The following is a 20,442-nucleotide window of genomic DNA, read 5'->3' as shown; positions in this document are numbered from 1 at the left end:
CCCAGCAACGCTTTCCAGCTCTTCCGGGGGACCCCGAGGCGTTCCCAGGCCAGACGAGATATATAATCCTCCAGCGAGTTCTGGGTCTACCCCGGGGTCTCCTCCCAGACGGATGTGCTCGGAAAACCTCCAAAGGAAGTCTCCCTGGAGACATTCGAATCAGATGGCCAAACCACCTCAACTGGCTCCTTTCGATGTGAAGGAGCAGCGGGTCTACTCCGAGCTCCCTCCGGATGTCTGAGCTCCTCACCCTATCTCTAAGGCTGAGCCCAGCCACCCTACGGAGGAAGCTCATTTCAGCCGCTTGTATCTGCGATCTTGTTCTTTGAGTCACTACCCAAAGCTCATGACCGTAGGTGAGGATTGGAACGTAGATGGACTGGTAAATCGAGAGTTTCGCCTTACGGCTCAGCTCTCTCTTCACCACGACGGTTCGGTACAACGCCCGCATTACTGCTGACGCCGCACCAATCCGCCTGTCCATCTTTCACTCCATTTTCCCATCACTCATGAACAAGATCCCGAGATACTTAAACTCCTTCACTTGGGGAAGCAACTCCCCCCCAACCCGGAGGGAGCAATCCACCGGTTTCCGGCAGAGATGGCCTCGACTTGGAGGTGCTGATCCGCATCCCTGCCGCTTCACACTCGGCTGCAAACCACTCCAGTGCGTGCTGGAGGTCACGGTCTGAGGACGCCAACAAAACCACATCATCCACAAAAAGCAGAGATGCGATCCTGAGGCTCCCAAACCGAAAACCCTCCTCACCACGACTGCGCCTTGAAATCCTGTCCATGAAAACCAAACAGGATTGGAGACAAGGGGCAGCCTGGCGGTAGCCAACACCACCAGAAACGTGTCTGACTTAGTGCCGAGTATGCGGACACAGCTCTCACTTTGGTCGTACAGGGACCGAACGGCTCATAGCAACGAGCCCGTGACCCCATACTCCCTCAGTGCCCCCCACAAAGCCCCTCGAGGGACACGGTCATAGGCCTTCTCCAGATCCACCAAAACACATGTAGACTGGCAGGTCATACTCCCAGGACCCCCTCAGCAGCTCTGCAAGGGTCAAGAGCTGGTCCGCTGTTCCACGACCAGAACGGAATCCGCATTGCCTCCTCCTGAATCTGAGGTTCGACTATCGGTCGGATCCTCCCTTCCAGCACCCAAGAGTAAACTTTCCCAGGGAGGCTGAGAAGCGCGATACCGCGATAGTTATCACACACTCTCCGGTCCCCCTTTTTTAAAAATGGGACCACCACCCCGGTCTGCCACTCCACAGGTACTGTACCCGATGCCCACGCGACATTGTATAGACGTGTCAATCAAGACAGTCCAACAATGTCCAGAGCCTTCAGCATCTCAGGGCGAATCTCGTCCACACCTGGCGCCTTACCACCGAGGAGTTTCTTAACTACCTCGGCGACCTCTTCCACGGATATGGACGAAGATCCCCCGGAGTCTTCAGGCTCTGCCTCTTCCATAGAGGACGTGTTTATCGGGTTCAGGAGTTCCTCGAAGTGCTCTTTCCACCACTCGACGATATCCTCAGTACGGGTCAACAGTTCTCCACCCCGACTGTACACAGCCTGAGCGAAGCCCTGCCTCCCCTTCCTGAGGCATCGAACAGTTTGCCAGAACTTCCCCAAGGCCAACCGAAAGTCCTTCTCCATGGCCTCCCCGAACTCCTCCCACACCCGAGTTTTCGCTTCCACAACCGCCACAGCTGCCGCCCTTTTGGCCAACTGGTACCTGTCAGCTGCTTCGGGAGACCCCCGAGCCAACCAGGCTCAAAAAGTCTCCTTTTTCCGCCTGACGGCCTCCCTCACCGCTGGTGTCCACCAGCGGGTCTTTGGATTGCCGCCGCGACAGGCAGCAGTGACCTTCAGACCACAGCTCCTAGCAGCTGCTTCTGCAATGGAGGCTTTGAACAAGGACCACTCAGAATCCATGTCCCTAACCTCTCCTGGGATGCAGGAGAAACTCTTCCGGAGGTGGGAGTTGAAAACCCTACGGACAGGCACATTTGGGTTTACCGGGTCTGTCTGGCAGTCTTCCCCACCATCGGATCCAACTCACCACCAGGTGGTGATCAGTTGACAGCTCTGCACCTCTCTTCACCCGAGTGTCCAAGACATACGGCCGCAGGTCTGACGATACGACTATAAAGTCAATCATCGACCTTTGGCCTAAGGTGCTCTGGTACCATGTACACTTATGAGTAACCTTATGCTCGAACATGGTGTTTGTTATGGACAATCCATGACTAGCACAGAAGTCCAACAACAAAACACCACTCGGGTTCAGATCGGGCAGGCCGTTCCTCCCAATCACCCCCCTCCAGGTTTCTCCATCGTTGCCCACGTGAGTATTGAAGTCTCCCAGGAGAACTATGGAATCCCTGGGCGGTACCCCTTCCAGGACACCACCCAGAGACTCCAAGAAGGCCAAATACTCTGATCTGCGGTTCGGCGCATACGCACAGACAACAGTCAGAGTTTTCCCCTCTGCAACACGAAGTCGCAGAGAGGCGACCCTCTCGTTCTCCGGGGAGAACTGCAACAAAGTGGCGCTCAGCCGGGGGCTTGTGAGTATCCCCACACCCGCCCGGCGCCTTTCACCCACTCCGGAGTAGGAGAGAGTCCAACCCCTCTCCAGGATTCTGGTTCCAGAACCCTTGCTGTGCGTGGAGGTGAGCCCAACTATATCTAGTCGGTATCGCTACACCTCCCGCACCACCTCAGGTTCCTTCCCCGCCAGTGAGGTGACGTTCCACGTCCCCAGAGTTAGTCTATGCCACCAGGGGCCGGCACGCCCAGGCGCCCGCTCCTGCCTACTGCCCAGTGTACATAGCACCCAACCCCGACTTCCTGCCCTGCAGGTGGTGGGCCTACTGGGAAAACTATCCAGCACCGAGTTGAACAAACAATTATCGAGGACACATTACGGCACTTTATTTACTGCCCGGCTTGGTCTCTGTTTACAATTTTTGTCACAAGTGCGCATGCCCACTGTTTTTTCTTCTGTTTGCACGTGTTTCCGTCATATCGTTACAGCGCCCCTAGAAGTCTGGCCTGTGTTTTACAGCGCTTCCATGCGTATCGAGTGCATTCATGTAGACGCACGCATTTTCTGAGACGCCTTTGTCTTTATGGCGATCATTTTTGAAACTGTTAAGCATTTTGTCTTCGTGTGGATGGGGCCTAAGTCTTCGCCGGATCATTGTTTGCCATGTCCACGTGTTGCCACAGCCTCTGTTCCCCACCTATGGACTACTTTTGTTTTTGGACCTTTGCTTATTCTTCCGTTTGTGGATTACCCCCTTTGGACCCTGTCGTTTGGATTACTTCAGTCAGGTTTTTGCTCCCTCGATTTTGAGTCCTCTGTAATGTGAGTACTTCCCTTCTGCTTCATTGTATTTAGCCTTGTGGTGCCATAGCTTTAGTTAATTTGGTTTTTGCCCTGCTGCCCCAGTTACAGTCACTGTATTTGTGTTTGTGGAGTTTTCCTAAATAAAAACCCTTTTTTGTTATCACTTCTTGGTCTGCCTGTTTGCCTGCGCTTGGGTTCTCCACCCCCACAATTCTAACACCTTCAGTGTTTGCACATTTAATTACAACTCTGTCTCTGAAACATCCATTCCTCTAAAGTAAAACTGCATTCTTAATAATGTTCTGAAAGAAACCTACAAGCAAGACTGTGACATGAGAGTCTTTAAAGGAACTACAAAGTTCACCTGAAGCAAGAACTAATCTGCATCCTCAGTTATGTTTGATGAGGTTGAGGATTTAAAATATCATTCTTCAAATTTCTCCTTAATTTTTGGGTTACCTGGTTGATGAATCCTGCATCTTCTAACATATGAACAGTAAAGCAATAAAACAAATGGGAAATATATGCTGATGAGAGATGTATTTGTGACATGTCACGAGCAAACATCACTGATAATGCATTTTAGTTGAATCAGAATGTAGATTTTATTTTAAAAAGAAAAATGACCATTTTTCTATTAATATACTCTCAATAACTCTGGAATTCAAAGTGGCAACATGTTTTAGATATATATATATATATATATATATATATATATGAATCAAAAATGAAATCTCTCCAATAAACATTTTTTGGACTCTTTGTTCAGCACTTTGTAGAAGCCCTTTTGGTTGGAGTTGAAGCTTCAGTGCTTCTTGGATAAACTCTGTTAAATGGACTGTTGGTTACCTTGAACAGAACTTTGTCATTTTATCAGTTTGGTTGGACAGCTAATGACATGAAGAGTCCTGGTAGTTTTCAGTTATTGAGGCCTCCAGGCTCCTGGGAACTATTTAGAAATGGTTTGTAACCTTTACTCTGATCTTTTTATCACCATGGTTTGATCAACAACAGAAATTTCCTTCAATTTAAACTGTCCAATCAGTTCAGTTTGCTACAGTGGACTCCAGTCTAGTTCTATATTCTTCTGAAGGATGATTTAAAACTGACTGCAATCTGGAGCCACAACAAAGAGTCTGAATTATATTGTAAATGAGAGATTTCAATGTTTAAAACTATAAAATGTGGACATGCAGACAATGTGCTTCTACTGAGGGTTGGTGGATAAGAGGCAAATATTGTTCATTTAAACTTCAGGTGGTTGCATGAATCTGTAATTAAATAGAGAAACGCTGCCTAAAGGAGATCTGAATTAAGCCACAAGTTATTCTGAAACTCACAAAAACCTGTTTTAGGGTTGACAAATAGGACATGTATGTGTCCAATCCGTAAGGCTCAGATCAAACCCTGCATGCCCATACTGAAGAATTCAATCCCATTGTTTCTCATTATATTTGGTCTCTGATACCAAAAACCTTTTTGATTCTGTATAAACTGAACCTTCTGGTGCTATAAAGTAGTTTTGGATTGTAAAATGCTGCTGCTGTGATGCCTTTGTATAGTTTTCCTGCAGAGGAGGAGTTTCAGTGGTTCAGGTTCTGCTTTAACTTCATCAGAACAATGGAAACCACCTCCACAGAGATGATGATGTGGATTACAAAGAAACAACCGACCTGAGAAACAACTGCTGGAATGTGGATCAAACAGTTAACTGACTGTAAAATCTCTCACTCTGTCTGACCTGCACTCATAAACAAACCCTAAAACTGGAGCACTGACTCATTCCTACAGTCTTTGTTCTGGGGCCTTAGGTTTAGTGAAAACTCTGAGTTTGTTAACCCTGAAATGAGGGAAACTCAGAGTTTTCCATTTCACGAAGCGAGGTAACTCTAACCAGGGAATGCGGGGTAACTCGAGCCTGTTTCACAAAGAGGGGTAACTTCAACTCTCGGTCAGTTACCGCAGTAACAGAGTCTATGACTCTAACCTGGTCGCCAGCAGGTTTATCTGAGAAAACCTCGAGTTTCTCTCCGTCTCCGCCCTCTTTCAGCCACACACGCTGTTTCATTTCCTCATTCATTCAGTCAGTAAGCGAGCGAGTTTTGGCGTAGAACAGCTTTTATTAACGATCCAGTGGATAAAGGAGCAGCATTACTGCACAGATAATTAAATATTCGTCGGTAGATTGTTATCAGACCGAGCATAAATGTTCTCGCATTTCCGGACAATTATCGGTTTGAGCGGTACCGTTTCGTAATCGCTTCAAGTCCATAATCTACATAAACAACCTAATCTGTCCTTACATTTACATTACCAACCAGTCATGCTCTCACATCCAGCAGATATTGTGTGTTGCGCTGCGGTTCTTTGCAAATGGAAGTTTTTATATGATGTCGGAGATGCAGAGCACTACAGTAAGACAACTGTATGGAGGACAGTCAGAAAAGTTTTCCTGGCTCTGAAACAACTTTTACTCGTCATTGTGGTTTTCCTGGACATAAACCTGTCAGAGCATCAAGGAGGATCCATGGGATTGCAGGTGAATGATGTAGAGATCTGTTAAATTCATTTTAAATCATATTCTGTTAATGACATTGTGCTGCAGCCTCAGACTGGGATTAGTCATTTTAATTTCTTTTAGGATTTCCCAGTGTGATTGGCTGCATAGATGCACACACATCCCCATCACAGCTCCCTCACATCATGAACAGGAAGTCCATTCACAGCATAAATGTGCAGGTAGGTTACAGGTAGACTGACTACTGTTTCTAAATGTTAAAGACTGCATCATAGTTCAACATCTGTCATTCTCTGCACTGTCCAGATCATATGTGATGCTGCATACATCATTTCTAATGTGGAGGCCACGTGGTCTGGGTCTGTTCATGACTCCAGGATTTATGGAGAGTCTAACCTGAGCAACAGACTGCAGCGTGGTCAGCAGCATAAAGATTTTCACGATAGAATTCTCTTGTCTCCCTCCTTTAATATGCTCTGATGTATCCACTATACATTACAGGAGAGTTTGATGGCCTTCTGCTGGGTGACAGGGGTTACCATGCCAACCCAGGCTGATGACCTCATACCCTGACCCTGAACCAGGGCCCCAACAGAACTTCAACCGGACTCACTGCAGGACCAGAGCCCGGGTGGAGATGATCATAGTCCTGCTGAAAGCCCGTTTCCAGAGCCTACGTCTCCTCAGGGTGACCCCTGAGAGGGCCTGTGATATTACTGTGGCATGTGTTGTTCTTCATAATATTACCACTATTAGAGGAGAGCAACACCCTGCCCTACAAACTGAAGACCCAGATGATGAGCCCATCCACCTGCAGCTATCCAGGACAGCAGAGCAGTCAGAGACACCGTATGCAATAATCACTTTAGAGTTTAAGTCATCATCATCACCACCACAGCAAATAAAGACATGATACACATTTCATTTGGTCTTCTTTATTCCCTACAAATAAAAGATAGTTCAGTTAATGTTCCAGTAGTTAACATAATTCACCTGTGACCATCACCACCTCTAACTTGTGCTCCAGTATTTCAATTTCCAGATCTGCCCTCCTAATCTGTTTTTTTGTATTTTTCTCAGCAAATGCAGTTTGTAAATCTGTTTTATTGATAACTGGGAATGCATAGAGGACATTAAATTATACAGTTACACATGAATTCCACAGACTGAAGCTCTGGTGTTTCCTGAACATCCATCTCACTGCAGTGGAAGCTGAGGAACCATCCTGCTGCTGTCCAGCCATGCTCTGTTAAAAAGGATGAGAATGTGTAGGCTAAATGTCACACTCTATATTCCACCCAAAATCTGAATGAGAAGAGAACTATCAGTAACATACCTCTTTATGCCTTTCTGGATCCCCCTCTGTAAAGGCAGCAGACACAGTTTCATCCTTGATCAGTGACATGTTTCAGTAAACTTAAACTACCATTTGGATAAATCTTTGGAGTGTTGACTACTTACAATTACAAGATGTGTGTGTGTGTGTATATATATATATATATATATATATATATATATATATATATATATATATATATATGTGCATCCATGACCTTTTATACCACTGTTTTACAGGCATCTGCTTTCTTTCTGTTGGCTGAGCAGAAGTCTGTGTTAGTTTAAATAGGCTTAATTATTTAACAGGACATGATATGGATGCAGACATTTAGGCTATGTGTGGATAAAACAACTGCACAGTCAAACAGTCACTTAATATTTAGGCTACTTTACAATGTAAAACATGATCAACATGAAGTACCTCCATGAAATAATGCCGAGGTCTGACCTGTTTGAACAATGTTTTTATATTTCATCTTAAGCTGCTGCCCCGTCGGGATTTCACCTAAATGAAATAACTTACTAGGCTGCCATTCAGACAGATATTCCCTCTAATATTATTACGATTACAAAGGAATACATTTAAACTTACGCATTGATCCGGGCAGCAGTGTTCTCCACGCCGTCTCTCTCTCTCTTTTGCAGCAGCAGCGGTGTTGCACTTCTTTCTAAAAACGTGATCAAACTCGCCATATGAGCGCGTTAAAAACTTCCAGTTCAAAAACGCAGCCTTTCGCTTCCCCGTTTCCATGGTGACTCGTCGAATCGGGGTTCCATTGATGCTGTCTTTTCAGACTTGCAGTGCACGCGCGTAACTCCGGGTCAAACTACTCCGAGTTAATTAACCCAACTCATATCAGCCGTTGTGAAACCGAAAACTCAGAGTTTTCTATCTCAGAGTAGATCAACTCAGAGTTGCGGAAGAAACTCGGAGTTTGTAAAACCTGCTTCGTGAAATAGGCCCCTGATCATACACAGAAATATGTTTAGAAAACCTGACAAACCCCAAATATCTGAGTCTTGAACTTTCAGTATTAACTTACCAACAACCAGTTCAACAGTAGCTCCTCGACCCAGAGTAGGAATGAAGCATCTGTATTTTCCCTCATCAGACGGTTTCACTTTGGAGAGTTTCAGTGAAACGTCTCCAAACTCTAGTTTACTAAATAACAATGACGTTCTTCCTTTATAAGCAGGATGTTTTGAACTTTCCAGTTCCTCTCCAGCCCGCCACACGTAGACATATCGAGGGTCTAGGTCTTCTCTGGACCACACCACAGACATGCCTGAAGCATCAATAGCAGGTTCCAGCCGACAAGACAAAAGAACATCATCACCAACCATTGCCAGGACCGGCTGAGACGGACCGACCACCTGGGAAAGACCTGGAGAAAAGCAGGTTGGGATTTTTACAGCTTTTAAAGGGAAGCATGTGAGGAAACAAATGACTACTAGTTGACTTTTTGTTGAGGAAACATATTTTAGAATGTTCTTCTACAAGATGTCACTGAGCAGCTTCCATATTTAATCATCTTTGTATTTAAATGTACATTTTGATGGTGTGTGTCAGTTACCTGAACAGTTTTGTGTTAGAAGAAGGAAAACTAAAGCTGTGAAGGAACTGAGCTGAGTCCATGGTTTAGACGAAGCATCATGAAGTTCTGAAAACTGAAATAAATCACATGTTAAATGTATTGTGGAACTTACTGATTGGAAATATCATTGTACATCTGAGCAACATAAGTCATCCACCAATCAGATTCTAGATTGTCATGGTTATGGTCTGGCTTTTGCCTTTGTTTTCCACCTTTCCTCCCTTTTCTCAAATTTTGACCGTCTGTGTGTGTTTTGGTTTGTGTGTTTGTCTCCCTCTGTCTGTCGTCTTCCTCTTCTGTCTCTCTCCCTGTCGCTTGTCCCTTGGCTCTGTCACTTGATTACTTCATCACTCTCAGCTGTGGCAATCAGCCCAATCCAATTCACCTGGTCCCTTCCCTTGTTATTTAAGCTCTGCCATTTTCCTTCAGTCTTTGCCGGTTCATTGTTTGCCATGACACACCGCCATTGCCTCTGTTCCCCTCCTGGACTACACATGTTTTTGGACCCTTTCTGCCTTTTCCCTTCTTGGATTTTCCCCCCTGGACTCTACCCTTGGATTACCTCAATTTATGTTTGCCCCTTTGTTTGAGTTTCTCTGTTCGTAAGTACTTCTCCTCAGCCTTGTTATATTTTTGTCCTGAAGGATCACAGCCCTAGTTTATTTGTTTTTTTTCTCGCTGCCTTAGTTCCTGTCACTATAGTTGTGTTTTGTCATTTTCTTTAATAAACCTTATTTTACTCCTCTATCTGTCTGTCTGCCTGCTGCTTGGGTTCACCGGCCCCGTTGCGTGACAGAATGAACCGGCCAGAACTGAACCCAGCAGGCCGACAGACAGTCACACCTTCTTTCCCTGAATCCCTAGCCGTTTTTTTTCTTCCAAAGAGAATTTGGAATATTATGACACCTTGTTTAATTTATGGAGTGAGTGGAGAAGTGCCTATGGACAAAGCCTTTAAGAGGATCTTGCTTCTCGGGGTCGCCGGGTGGCCTCTCGGATGCCCTGGCTAATGAGCCACCTTCCAGACCATATTTTGGAATTTATGAACACTCCTTTGAAATACATGACCAAGCCCATTTCTGCCACTCACACTTCTCATAACTCATCCGCTCTGGGAACCATTCAGTCAATTACCCCTCCGAGTACTATTTGGACCGGTACCATGAGTTTTCAATCAGCCACCACTCTGTCACAGACACCACCACCACCAAATCCTATATATTGCTTCCCCCCTGAACCCTCTGCCAGAGATACCGACAAATCTCCTTTTGAGGGAACTAGACTGGCATACAAGCCCAGTTCTGAGAAGCGGCCCTCTCGATCTAGGAATCCACAGCCCTCTCCAGTCACTATTTCTTCTAGGGACTAGCCTCGGACGCCTATGTTCCAAAGCGGGTCGACACCGCCTCTGACGCCTACGCCTTGGTTCCTGAGGGGGTCGACGCCGCCACCTCAGCCTACGCCTTGGTTCCTGAGGGGGTCGACGCCGCCACCTCAGCCTACGCCTTGGTTCCTGAGGGGGTCGACGCCGCCACCTCAGCCTACGCCTTGGTTCCTGAGGGGGTCGACGCCGCCACCTCAGCCTACGCCTTGGTTCCTGAGGGGGTCGACGCCGCCACCTCAGCCTACGCCTTGGTTCCTGAGGGGGTCGACGCCGCCACCTCAGCCTTGGTTCCTGAGCGGGTCGACGCCGCCTCCGCAGCAGCCTCCGTCTCCGAGCGGGTCGACGCTGTCGACTCCACCTCTGTCGCAGCTGTCGCTCCAGACGGCCCTCCGAGTGTCTTCGCGGCCGTCGCTCCAGACGGCCCTCCGAGTGTGTTCGCGGCCGTCGCTCCAGGCGGCCCTCCGAGTGTGTTCGCGGCCGTCGCTCCAGGCGGCCCTCCGAGTGTGTTCGCGGCCGTCGCTCCAGGCGGCCCTCCGAGTGTGTTCGCGGCCGTCGCTCCAGGCGGCCCTCAGAGTGTGTTCGCCGCCGCCGTCCCAGGCGGCCCTCAGAGTGTGTTCGCCGCCGCCGTCCCAGGCGGCCCTCAGAGTGTGTTCGCCGCCGCCGTCCCAGGCGGCCCTCAGAGTGTGTTCGCCGCCGCCGTCCCAGGCGGCCCTCAGAGTGTGTTCGCCGCCGCCGTCCCAGGCGGCCCTCAGAGTGTGTTCGCCGCCGCCGTCCATTCACGAAAAGAGGCCTCCTCTCAATGGTACAGAGCCTCTATGATCCGTTGGGCTTCGTTTCTCCAAGCTCTCTCAATTTCACATTGTCCCTGTTTGAGATTCTGGGGAAATCCTCAATCCTTTTCAGGAATGAATGTTCAACTGCCTCTGAGGTTCCATAGGTCTCCTCTAGCCTTTGCCAAACCATGTTTAGTCCTTCAGCTGAGTTGTGGCTGTGTATGACTCGGATTCTTTTTGCTTGTTCTTTAGACGCTGGCCTGAGCCATTTAATCAAGACGTCTAACTCTTCTCTTGGAGCTAAGGCGAGTTAATCTATAACGCTTTGAAAGGAGGTTTTCCACACCCAATAATTCTCTGCATGGTCATCAAACTCCACTAACCCAGATGTGACCACTTCTCTTCGCATTAGGTACCTTGTAACATCTGGTGTGGCTGCTGTCCGCTTTAGAGTCAACAGGATCCCACCTCTGCTGTGCAGGCTGTCGCAGGTAAGATGAATTTGCTTGTGGATCTAAATCTCTCTTTCTCTGTGTTGGCTCAGGAGGAATGATTCCAGGAGTACGCTGTGTTGTGTTCCCTGACCGTTGGGAGTTCACATCTCTCGGAGCTGCTTGCAGGTAAGTATCTTCATTATCGATTCTGAGGTTTGTCATTTCTTGTCCAACTTTGTCCGCTGCACGTTGTGAGCATGTATACATAGATACGTGTTCCGATGCACCACAGTTGTGTTGCAAGACGTACTCACTCGTCCGCTGTGCAGCATTGGATGGTGAGAATGGTAAGTCGATGTCTTGGTGAGAGCTTATCTCAGCATTTTCCACGGCAGCCACAAACACTGCCTCTTCTGCGGTGGCCGTAGCTGCATCCTTTTCTTTCTTTAGAATGTGCATTTTTGCCTTTAATGTGGCTTCTTCAACCATCATTTCTGCCTCTTTCTTAGCGAATGAAGCCTGCATGCGAGCAGCCTCGGCTCTTGCACGGGCTTTGAGTGCTGCAGAGCTTGTAGATGATGATTTGCTACTTGATTGGATGATGGATCTCGTCCCCAAAGACTGATGTGTTTCTTCTGTGTTACACCATTTATCCATCTTGGTATTTGATGACAATGAAGAAGCAACGATGAAATCGATGTGAGAGTTGAACTACTTTGTGTGGAAGTTGGTGTATTACTGTCTTCTTACTATTCTGCCCTCGTAGTACGACGTCAACTTTGTACAGCCAGACATATAGTTAACAGCGTAAAGAAGGGAAACTCCAGAAGTCTTGTTGACGATTGATGTTTTGTCTTTTGTTCACTTTTCTTCCTCAGTTTTATTTCCTTACGTTTTCCTCCATTTAAGTCTGTAAGAAGACAAAGATTTGACCAAACTCCGTTATGAAGAAGACTCGTTTATGATTTCCCTGCTGTTGCTCGAACTGATCCGTCCCTTAAACTGGTCCGACTAGGAACTAAAAATGTAAACACTGCCGGGCGGTACAGAAAATATATACTGAAACAGTAGTTAATCTTGTAGTTTTCAACCTGAGATAAAATTAAATCGAAGGCAACTATTTTAAAGCATAACTTATCACATAGTGCCACACTGAGCTCCTTCCTGTATGATTTGTACACATATGACTGCATCCCCTCCCACCACCCAAACATCATCGTCACATTTACAGTCAGCACAATAGTGGTGGGTCTCATCAGAGGCTCCTGGCATGGTGCTCACACAAAAACCTTATATTGAACAACAACAAAACTAAAGAGATGCTGATGGACTTCAGGAAGTTGAGAGGAGATCCTACAGGAGTGACCCCCACGGATACTTCTGGACTACTTTCTTCTGGTCAAACATGGGACAGTGCAACATGAGCGTGTTCATGCAGACCTTTATTGTTTTTTCTATTTGTTACTTTTATTATGCCATGCATATTGCATATTTGTATTTTTTAAGATCACTATGGGGAGAAGCTCCCACTCATTTTGTTGTAAGATTTTTGTGTACAATGACATAAAGCTATTCTATTCTATTCTATTCTATTCCAGATCAGTCACATGTAATAAAAGTGGTTTAGTTTCCTGTCATTTAAAATCTCTGTGTTATGTTTTGAGTCACTGTCAGTAACAGCACTTCCTGATTTTCTTGTCCTTGTTTCCTGTGGTCTTTGGTAAGGACATGTGACAGTGTTGCATCAGTTTTAACAGCTCTGATAGTCCCTCCACTTGTGCTGCTCAGACTTTGCATGTCCTGAAAACCTCCCTTCTGTCTCAATGGCTTTTTTTCCAGTTCCTATAGCCAGATCATAAACCTGATCAATTACTCTCTTATCATTTAAAAAAACAAATTCTTGTCCGCTTAATTAACAGGATAAGGACGTCAGACAGTGATGCTTCATGTGAACCTCTTACTATTAACAGAACATTTAAAGATTTTTATGCTTCCCTCTACAGCACACAAAAGGTGGAATCTAACATCACTTCCTACCTTTCATTAAGATAATCAAAACTCTTTATTCAGACCCAGTAGAAAATCTCAGTACAAACATCTTGTTATCCGAAGGTTTTCCCAGGGGCTGTATTTTTCTCACCTCTGATTTAACTGACCTATTCGTGAATAATTACTTCCCTTTAACTCAGAAAATCAAGGGCGATTTAAAGAAGTGGTCATCTTTACCTACTTCCCTCTTTGGGAGAGTCAATGTTATAAAAATGAATGTTCTTCCTCAAATGATTTATTTCAAAATCTTCAGTGCTACTTGTTCTCTGTATTCTTTAAATCTCTGAACACGAGCATCTCCCAGTATATCTGGAATAATAAACAACAGAGGGTTAGACTTTCAAAACTCACTAAACCAAAGGAACTAGTCTCTCTTTCCCTAATTTCCAATTCTACTACTGGTCAGCCCAATTAAAAATGATGACTAACTGGTTCATGAATAAACCAGATGCATTATGGATCAGTCTTGAGTCCCTAACATGTTAACCCTATTAAGCTGGTATCTCTCCCATTTATTTGCAATTTTGAAAAAGTGCTGTTCCTTGCCAAAAATATCATTATTTACAATACTCTACTAGTGTGAAGGTGTAAAAAGAATTTACTGCAGCGTTCTTGTGAGCCAGGTTGTCCCATCTCTCTCATGTGAGTGACATGCTCACCCCTCATGACACCTCAGCCAGCAGCCAATAGGATGTTACGGCTACTGTCAATGTAATAGACTGTGGTGGAGAGGAGACCGAAGCTGTGAGAGATACAGAGCTGCACAGAATATGCATAGTTGGAGTCATGTGCATTTTTGAAACACACAAATTGTCAACTATAACTGTTTGTGTAGAACTGTATTTTTGTGCTAGAGTTTGGATGTTAGAATTCATTATGGGTTGTAACTTTGTTAATGTGGGCATTTATTTAGACTATTGAACTAGACTACAGAGTAACTGTTATTTCATTCATGTTACTGATGTTACATGTTAAGTCAGATTATTTTGTTAAGAATTTGGTTGTTCTTTTGTAGAACCACACACACATACAACTGCAACTGAATGTGTTACATGTGAGGCAGTGCTCAATAAAGACGTCAAACTACAGTGGCATCTCCTCGTGTTTCTGATCGAACACATTGCAGTGGGACAGCACACCAACCATCCCAACATAGGATAGTGATAAGGTCCTGAAATCATTATAACAGGAGGGATGTGAGACAACACTTAAATATCCCCTTTGTTGTCTCTACTCAGTCCCCTTTGGCATTGAATCCTGACTTTCCACCCCGGGTTAGGAGTATTGGTTTGAGGGAGTGGATTCCTAAGGGCATTTTAGATTTTACAGGACTGCTCACCTCCAACTAGTCATTTGAACAAACTGAGACCGAGTTTGACATTCTCTCTAAGGATTTTTACAAATATCCTCAAATTCGTCACTTTTTTTAATCCTTCTTGCGAGACAACAAATTTTGTCAGAATTTGACACATCTGAAAAGTATATGGAGTGAGTTAGAACAGTCTCATAATTCACAAATGCACACAGAAGAATTCACAAATGTAAACTAGTATTCACAAATGTAAACTGGGATTCACAAATGTAAACTAGTATTCACAAATGTAAACTAGTATTCACAAATGTAAACTGGGGTTCACAAATGTAAACTGCAATCCACAAATAAATTAAGAAAGTTCACAAATGTATTTCTGCATTCACAAACTGCTTTTGTGTGTGAATCTTTTTTGAGACTCCTCTGCCGTCGTCTGATCCACAAATGTATTTTTTTCAACACGGAAGTTTCTGTAGCCAATCAGATGTCTCCCTCCTTTCAGCCAGTCACAAAAACTCACCCCACGTGGGGGTGGGTGTACGGTTCCCCAGCGACTCTAACCTTTGTTACAAATGTCAAGTCTATAAGGGGACATTTATTCATTTGTTTTGGTCATGTGATTGTATTCAATCATTTTGGAAAGATGCACACTCTGTCATCCAGGAAGTCACCGGCAAACATTTTACATTGTCTGTCTTATTTTATTTGTTAAACCAGCTATGGGGCAATCTTTTGATTAGGTCCTTGTTAAGAGTTCTTTTATACCTTGCTAAAAAAATGCATATTATTGTGGTGGTCTGCTCCCCAGCTCCCTACAGTTGATATCTGGTTATCACAGATTTCAGCTTTTCTCCGTCTGGAAAAACTGACTGATGATCTGAATCACACGTCTGAAGATTTTTGGAGAGTCTGGCAACTGTTGCACACTTTCCTACAAAAGCTTTAACTTCACCTTTGTTTCCTCTTAAAGGCTAATGTTTATTAGAGTCCGGTCCTGTTGACATACACACGTGGACAAAATTGTTGGTACCCCTCAGTTAAAGAAGGAAAAACCCACAATTCTCACTGAAATCACTTGAAACTCACAAAAGTAACAATAAATAAAAATTTATTGAAAATTAAATAATCAAAATCAGCCATCACTTTTGAATTGTTGATTAACATAATTATTTAAAAAAACAAACTAATGAAATAGGGCTGGACAAAAATGATGGTACCCATAACTTAATATTTTGTTGCACAACCTTTTGAGGCAATCACTGCAATTAAACGATTTCTGTATTTGTCAATGAGCGTTCTGCAGCTGTCAACAGGTATTTTGGCCCACTCCTCATGAGCAAACAGCTCCAGTTGTCTCAGGTTTGATGGGTGTCTTCTCCAAATGGCATGTTTCAGCTCCTTCCACATATGTTCAATGGGATTCAGATCTGGGCTCATAGAAGGCCACTTTAGAATAGTCCAACGCTTTTCTCTCAGCCATTCTTGGGTGTTTTTGGCTGTGTGTTTTGGATCGTTGTCCTGTTGGAAGACCCATGACCTGCGACTGAGACCAAGCTTTCTGACACTAGGCAGCACATTTCTCTCCAGAATGCCTTGATAGTCTTCAGATTTCATCGTACCTTGCACACTTTCAAGACACCCTGTGCCAGATGCAGCAAAGCAGCCCCAAAACATTACTGAGCCTCCTCCATGTTTCACCGTAGGGACAGTGTTCTTTTCTTCGTATGCTTGGTTTTTCAGTCTATGAACATAGAGTTGATGTGCCTTACCAAAAAGCTCCAGTTTGGTCTCATCTGTCCAAAGGACATTCTCCCAGAAGCTTTGTGGCTTGTCAACATGCATTTTTGCAAATTCCACTCTCGCTTTTTTATGACTTTTTTTCAGCAGTGGTGTCCTCCTTGGTCGTCTCCCATGAAGTCCACTTTGGCTCAAACAACGACGAATGGTGCGATCTGACACTGATGTACCTTGGCCTTGGAGTTCACCTTTAATTTCTTTGGAGGTTGCTCTGGGCTCTTTGGATACAATTCGAACGCTCCGTCTCTTCAATTTGTCATCAATTTTCCTCTTGCGGCCACGTCCAGGGAGGTTGGCTACTGTCCCGTGGGTCTTGAACTTCTGAATAATATGAGCCACTGTTGTCACAGGAACTTCAAGCTGTTTAGAGATGGTCTTATAGCCTTTACCTTTAAGATGTTTGTCTATCATTTTTTTTCGGATGTCCTGGGACAATTCTCTCCTTCGCTTTCTGTTGTCCATGTTCAGTGTGGTACACACCTTTTCACCAAACAGCAGGGTGACTACTTGTCTCCCTTTAAATAGGCAGACTGACTGATTATGAGTTTGGAAACACCTGTGATGTCAATTAAATGACACACCTGAGTTAATCATATCACTCTGGTCAAATAGTTTTCAATCTTTTATAGAGGTACCATCATTTTTGTCCAGGCCTGTTTCATTAGTTTGTTTTTTTAAATAATTATGTTAATCAACAATTCAAAAGTAATGGCTGTTTTTGATTATTTAATTTTCAATAAATTTTTATTTATTGTTACTTTTGTGAGTTTCAAGTGATTTCAGTGAGAATTGTGGGTTTTTCCTTCTTTAACTGAGGGGTACCAACAATTTTGTCCACGTGTGTAAACAGGTTGACATACACTCTCAGTCGCAGCACCCCCTGGTGGACGTGTGTGGATTTGCCGACCAGCAAGGATGCGAGGTACCGTCCAACGCTGCTTGCAGCTTTAATTTACTTTTAGATTTCTGTCAGACGGATAGATGAGAGGTGGTTTTCTATGTTTATTTAATTACTATGTGAAACATACTGCAGCGCTTGGTGGTAATGTCTTATTTTAGGGGGGATTTTCTGGTATTTATTGTGATTTGTAAGTGTTTATGTTGTGACTGTTCTTTAAAATAAGAAAAAAGCAAATTAAAAAATGCAGAATATGCATTTGTTGATTTTTGAAACACAAGATTCATGCATCAATGGCACACAACAATAATTTACAGAAGAAAGCAGCATTTTTTGGACACAGTAATATAAGTTGTCATGACCCAATAAACAAACTTTCTACATCACAAAGCTGATGGATGCCGTTCAGTACTTTACTTAACATCAGACCAGACATTTACAAACATGATTCATTGTTGGAGGGGGAACTAAAGTGATTTGTTGTGTTGCAACAAATCACTTTATGAGGTGAAATCATTCTGCTAACTTGTGCGTGTTTAAAAACCAGCTCCTCCTTTGTCTAAAATCTGTATGAAACCAGAACCAGATGTCCAGGAGGCAGAAGGACCGACACACAGCTACAGTCTGGTTTGGATCTAATTTCTATCTGCGCACAGCCTCTTTACTTTCGGTTTCAGATCTAGCGTTGATTACCGTTATAAAGTGATCCGTTTATGGATCAGTCAGCGACGTTTGGACAGAGACACTGGTCCATGTTGGCCCCCGTGTAGAACCACCACAGTTTAACAGTTAAACAGTGAATATTTAGTTGACAACAGTGAAACTTCACATATCAGCTCCAAAAACTTTTCTTTGTCATTCTGTAGACTTTCTAAAACACTGTTCAACAACTTGTAGATCCAAGAAAGTGATAATTTCCCTTTGATTGAAGCTAAAAAAAACAACTTTGCAGCAGGATATAATTTAAAGTCAAATGGAGCAGACCTACCTGAGTCATAACTGTGACCAGGCCCGGAGAGGCTAATGGCTCTGGGTTGATATTCTGCTGCTACCACTGTCCTTGGGCAGCCTCCACCTCCACTGTCAGCTCTTTTCTTCTTCTTCTTCTTTTTTTGCAGATGCAAACTGACGTAACACGTCTGTGCTCACAGTCAGTGGTGTTTGAAGGATGGAGAACAGAAAGAGCAAGAATTAAAAGAGGAAAGCTCTGGAAACAGACGCAGACAAATGTGCTAAAATTGGAAATTATTTCTCCAAAATGAGCCACGGGTTGAAATGATAAGTGAGGACGATTAAACTGGTACGGCAAGATGTTGATAACATTTTTGCTAATATTTTCTGGTGACTGTGTTCAGTTCTATGAGGAAAGTTCTGCTGACTAAGTATCTCCCATATAAACTATTTTATTGTGATCATTTTCTGGAGGTTTAAAAAAGGAAACACAGAAAAAACTGACTTTCCATTGTGTGAGTGTTTCTATTTCCATATTTAAGCTAAATATTGTCAGTGTTGCACCGCCTGCTCTACTTGCCTTTTTAATTGACCCCTGGGGACAAATAAAGTTTTCTGAATGTGAATCTGAATCTGAATGATACAGAAGGTGTTAAAAAGTTGTCATGTTTCTCTGCTTTCATGTAGATAAACCTTTTTGTGACTCTTTGAATGTAAATATTCCACTTTTATCTGAATTGTTTTTCTGCAGCATCTTTCAGATTCATGGAGTCGCTGCAGTTTGCTGTAAAAGTCGGCGGTTCTAAACAAGCTGCAAATGTGTTTTTGTGACATGAACTCATCTGTGTCATGGTCCCTCCCTTCTCTGTGCTGCGCTCAGCTCTGGCCGATTGGGCTCAGTTGTATGGGGGTATTATTGTAGCAAAACTATTTGTTAATGCAAATCGAGAGTTGTCTGGCAGGGTGTCTTCATGAAAGAGTTTGCTCAGCGACCTATAAACTCAGCATATGTAAGTTGTTCACATGGACCTGCAATATTATATTTTTAGAAGGCTCAGCAATAGCCTGCCTAAATATACAAACTGCAAAAACATTAACATGTACTCACTGTGTGCGATCGGGGCTCCATCTTGTCCACACCCTGCCCCACAATGTCGCGATCCCTCAAAGACTCTGGGGCATAGCGCCGCCTGATGGCTTGCAGACGGCGGGAATTGCCGAGGTACAGGGCAGCAGAGCGGAAGGCAGCCAGCATGGACGAGCCTGTGAGCCTGAGCTCAGGGAGCTAAAACCCAGATGTTTTTCAGATCAGAGTCTTACTCACGGCAGAAGTGTATCAAAAGTCACATGTAATAAAACAGCCAATTGTGAAACCAAACGACTCGTAACTGGTGAGTTGTCTGTATTTTCTGCTGATGTGTAGTGGGATACGTAAATTTTTCAACTACGAATGTCTTTGTACGCATTGACAACTCTTTGTACGCATGGACAAATCTTATTACTTGTACAAATTTTAATACAGATTGGCAGATTTTTTTACACATTTGAAAACCTATTTACAGACGGACAAATTTTCAGACGACTTTTGAAGATTCCGGTTCGCATTGCCAAATCTCAGTTCACAGACAAATTCTTTTACACATTGACAAATCTCACTTCAGACACATGAATTGAAATACAGACAGACAACTCTCGATTCGCATTGAAAAATAGTTTTGCGACAATAATACCCCCATAGTGCACCACCATTGGGCCCGTCCGCGCCCCGCCGTTGGAATATCCAGCTGTGAGTTTAGCTGTTAGTTTCAGTTTAAGTTTTCAGCCCATGCAGGGCCGGCTCTCCCTATACGCGAATTAAGCGGCTGCTTAGGGCCCCGCCGCCACTAGGGGGCCCCCGAATTGACTGTGTCTGATGGTCTGACCCACAGACTGCCATCTAACATTACTTGCTTCGGACTAACCTGGCAACCACCCAACACGCGTTGTAAGTTCAGTGTCGCTGATTGGCCGGCAGCCG

At 44.4% G+C, this 20,442-nt stretch overlaps 1 protein-coding gene and 1 long non-coding RNA gene across 2 annotated transcripts in view; both read right to left on the bottom strand.

The window, feature by feature from the left end:
- Positions 1–632, bottom strand: part of LOC110945184 (keratin-associated protein 10-5-like) — a 6,055-nt gene extending 5,423 nt beyond the window's left edge. Inside the window, exon 1 of the mRNA XM_051944775.1 lies at positions 587–632. Within this exon, the coding sequence (XP_051800735.1) occupies positions 587–632 (46 nt within the window). The remainder of the gene's footprint in view (positions 1–586) is intronic.
- A 7,646-nt stretch (positions 633–8,278) lies between these two features.
- Positions 8,279–19,590, bottom strand: LOC127532593 (uncharacterized). The gene is made up of 4 exons (XR_007940098.1): positions 19,534–19,590; positions 18,463–18,613; positions 8,807–8,900; positions 8,279–8,617 (listed from the first exon to the last, which is right to left on the bottom strand). It is a non-coding gene; the product is annotated as an uncharacterized LOC127532593 (long non-coding RNA).
- Positions 19,591–20,442: the final 852 nt, after the last annotated feature.

Source organism: Acanthochromis polyacanthus, chromosome 24 (genome assembly GCF_021347895.1).
Source record: "Acanthochromis polyacanthus isolate Apoly-LR-REF ecotype Palm Island chromosome 24, KAUST_Apoly_ChrSc, whole genome shotgun sequence".
Lineage (NCBI taxonomy): Eukaryota > Metazoa > Chordata > Actinopteri > Pomacentridae > Acanthochromis > Acanthochromis polyacanthus.
Note: the sequence above shows the minus strand (reverse complement) of the source record. Positions and strands in the feature narration are given on the sequence as shown.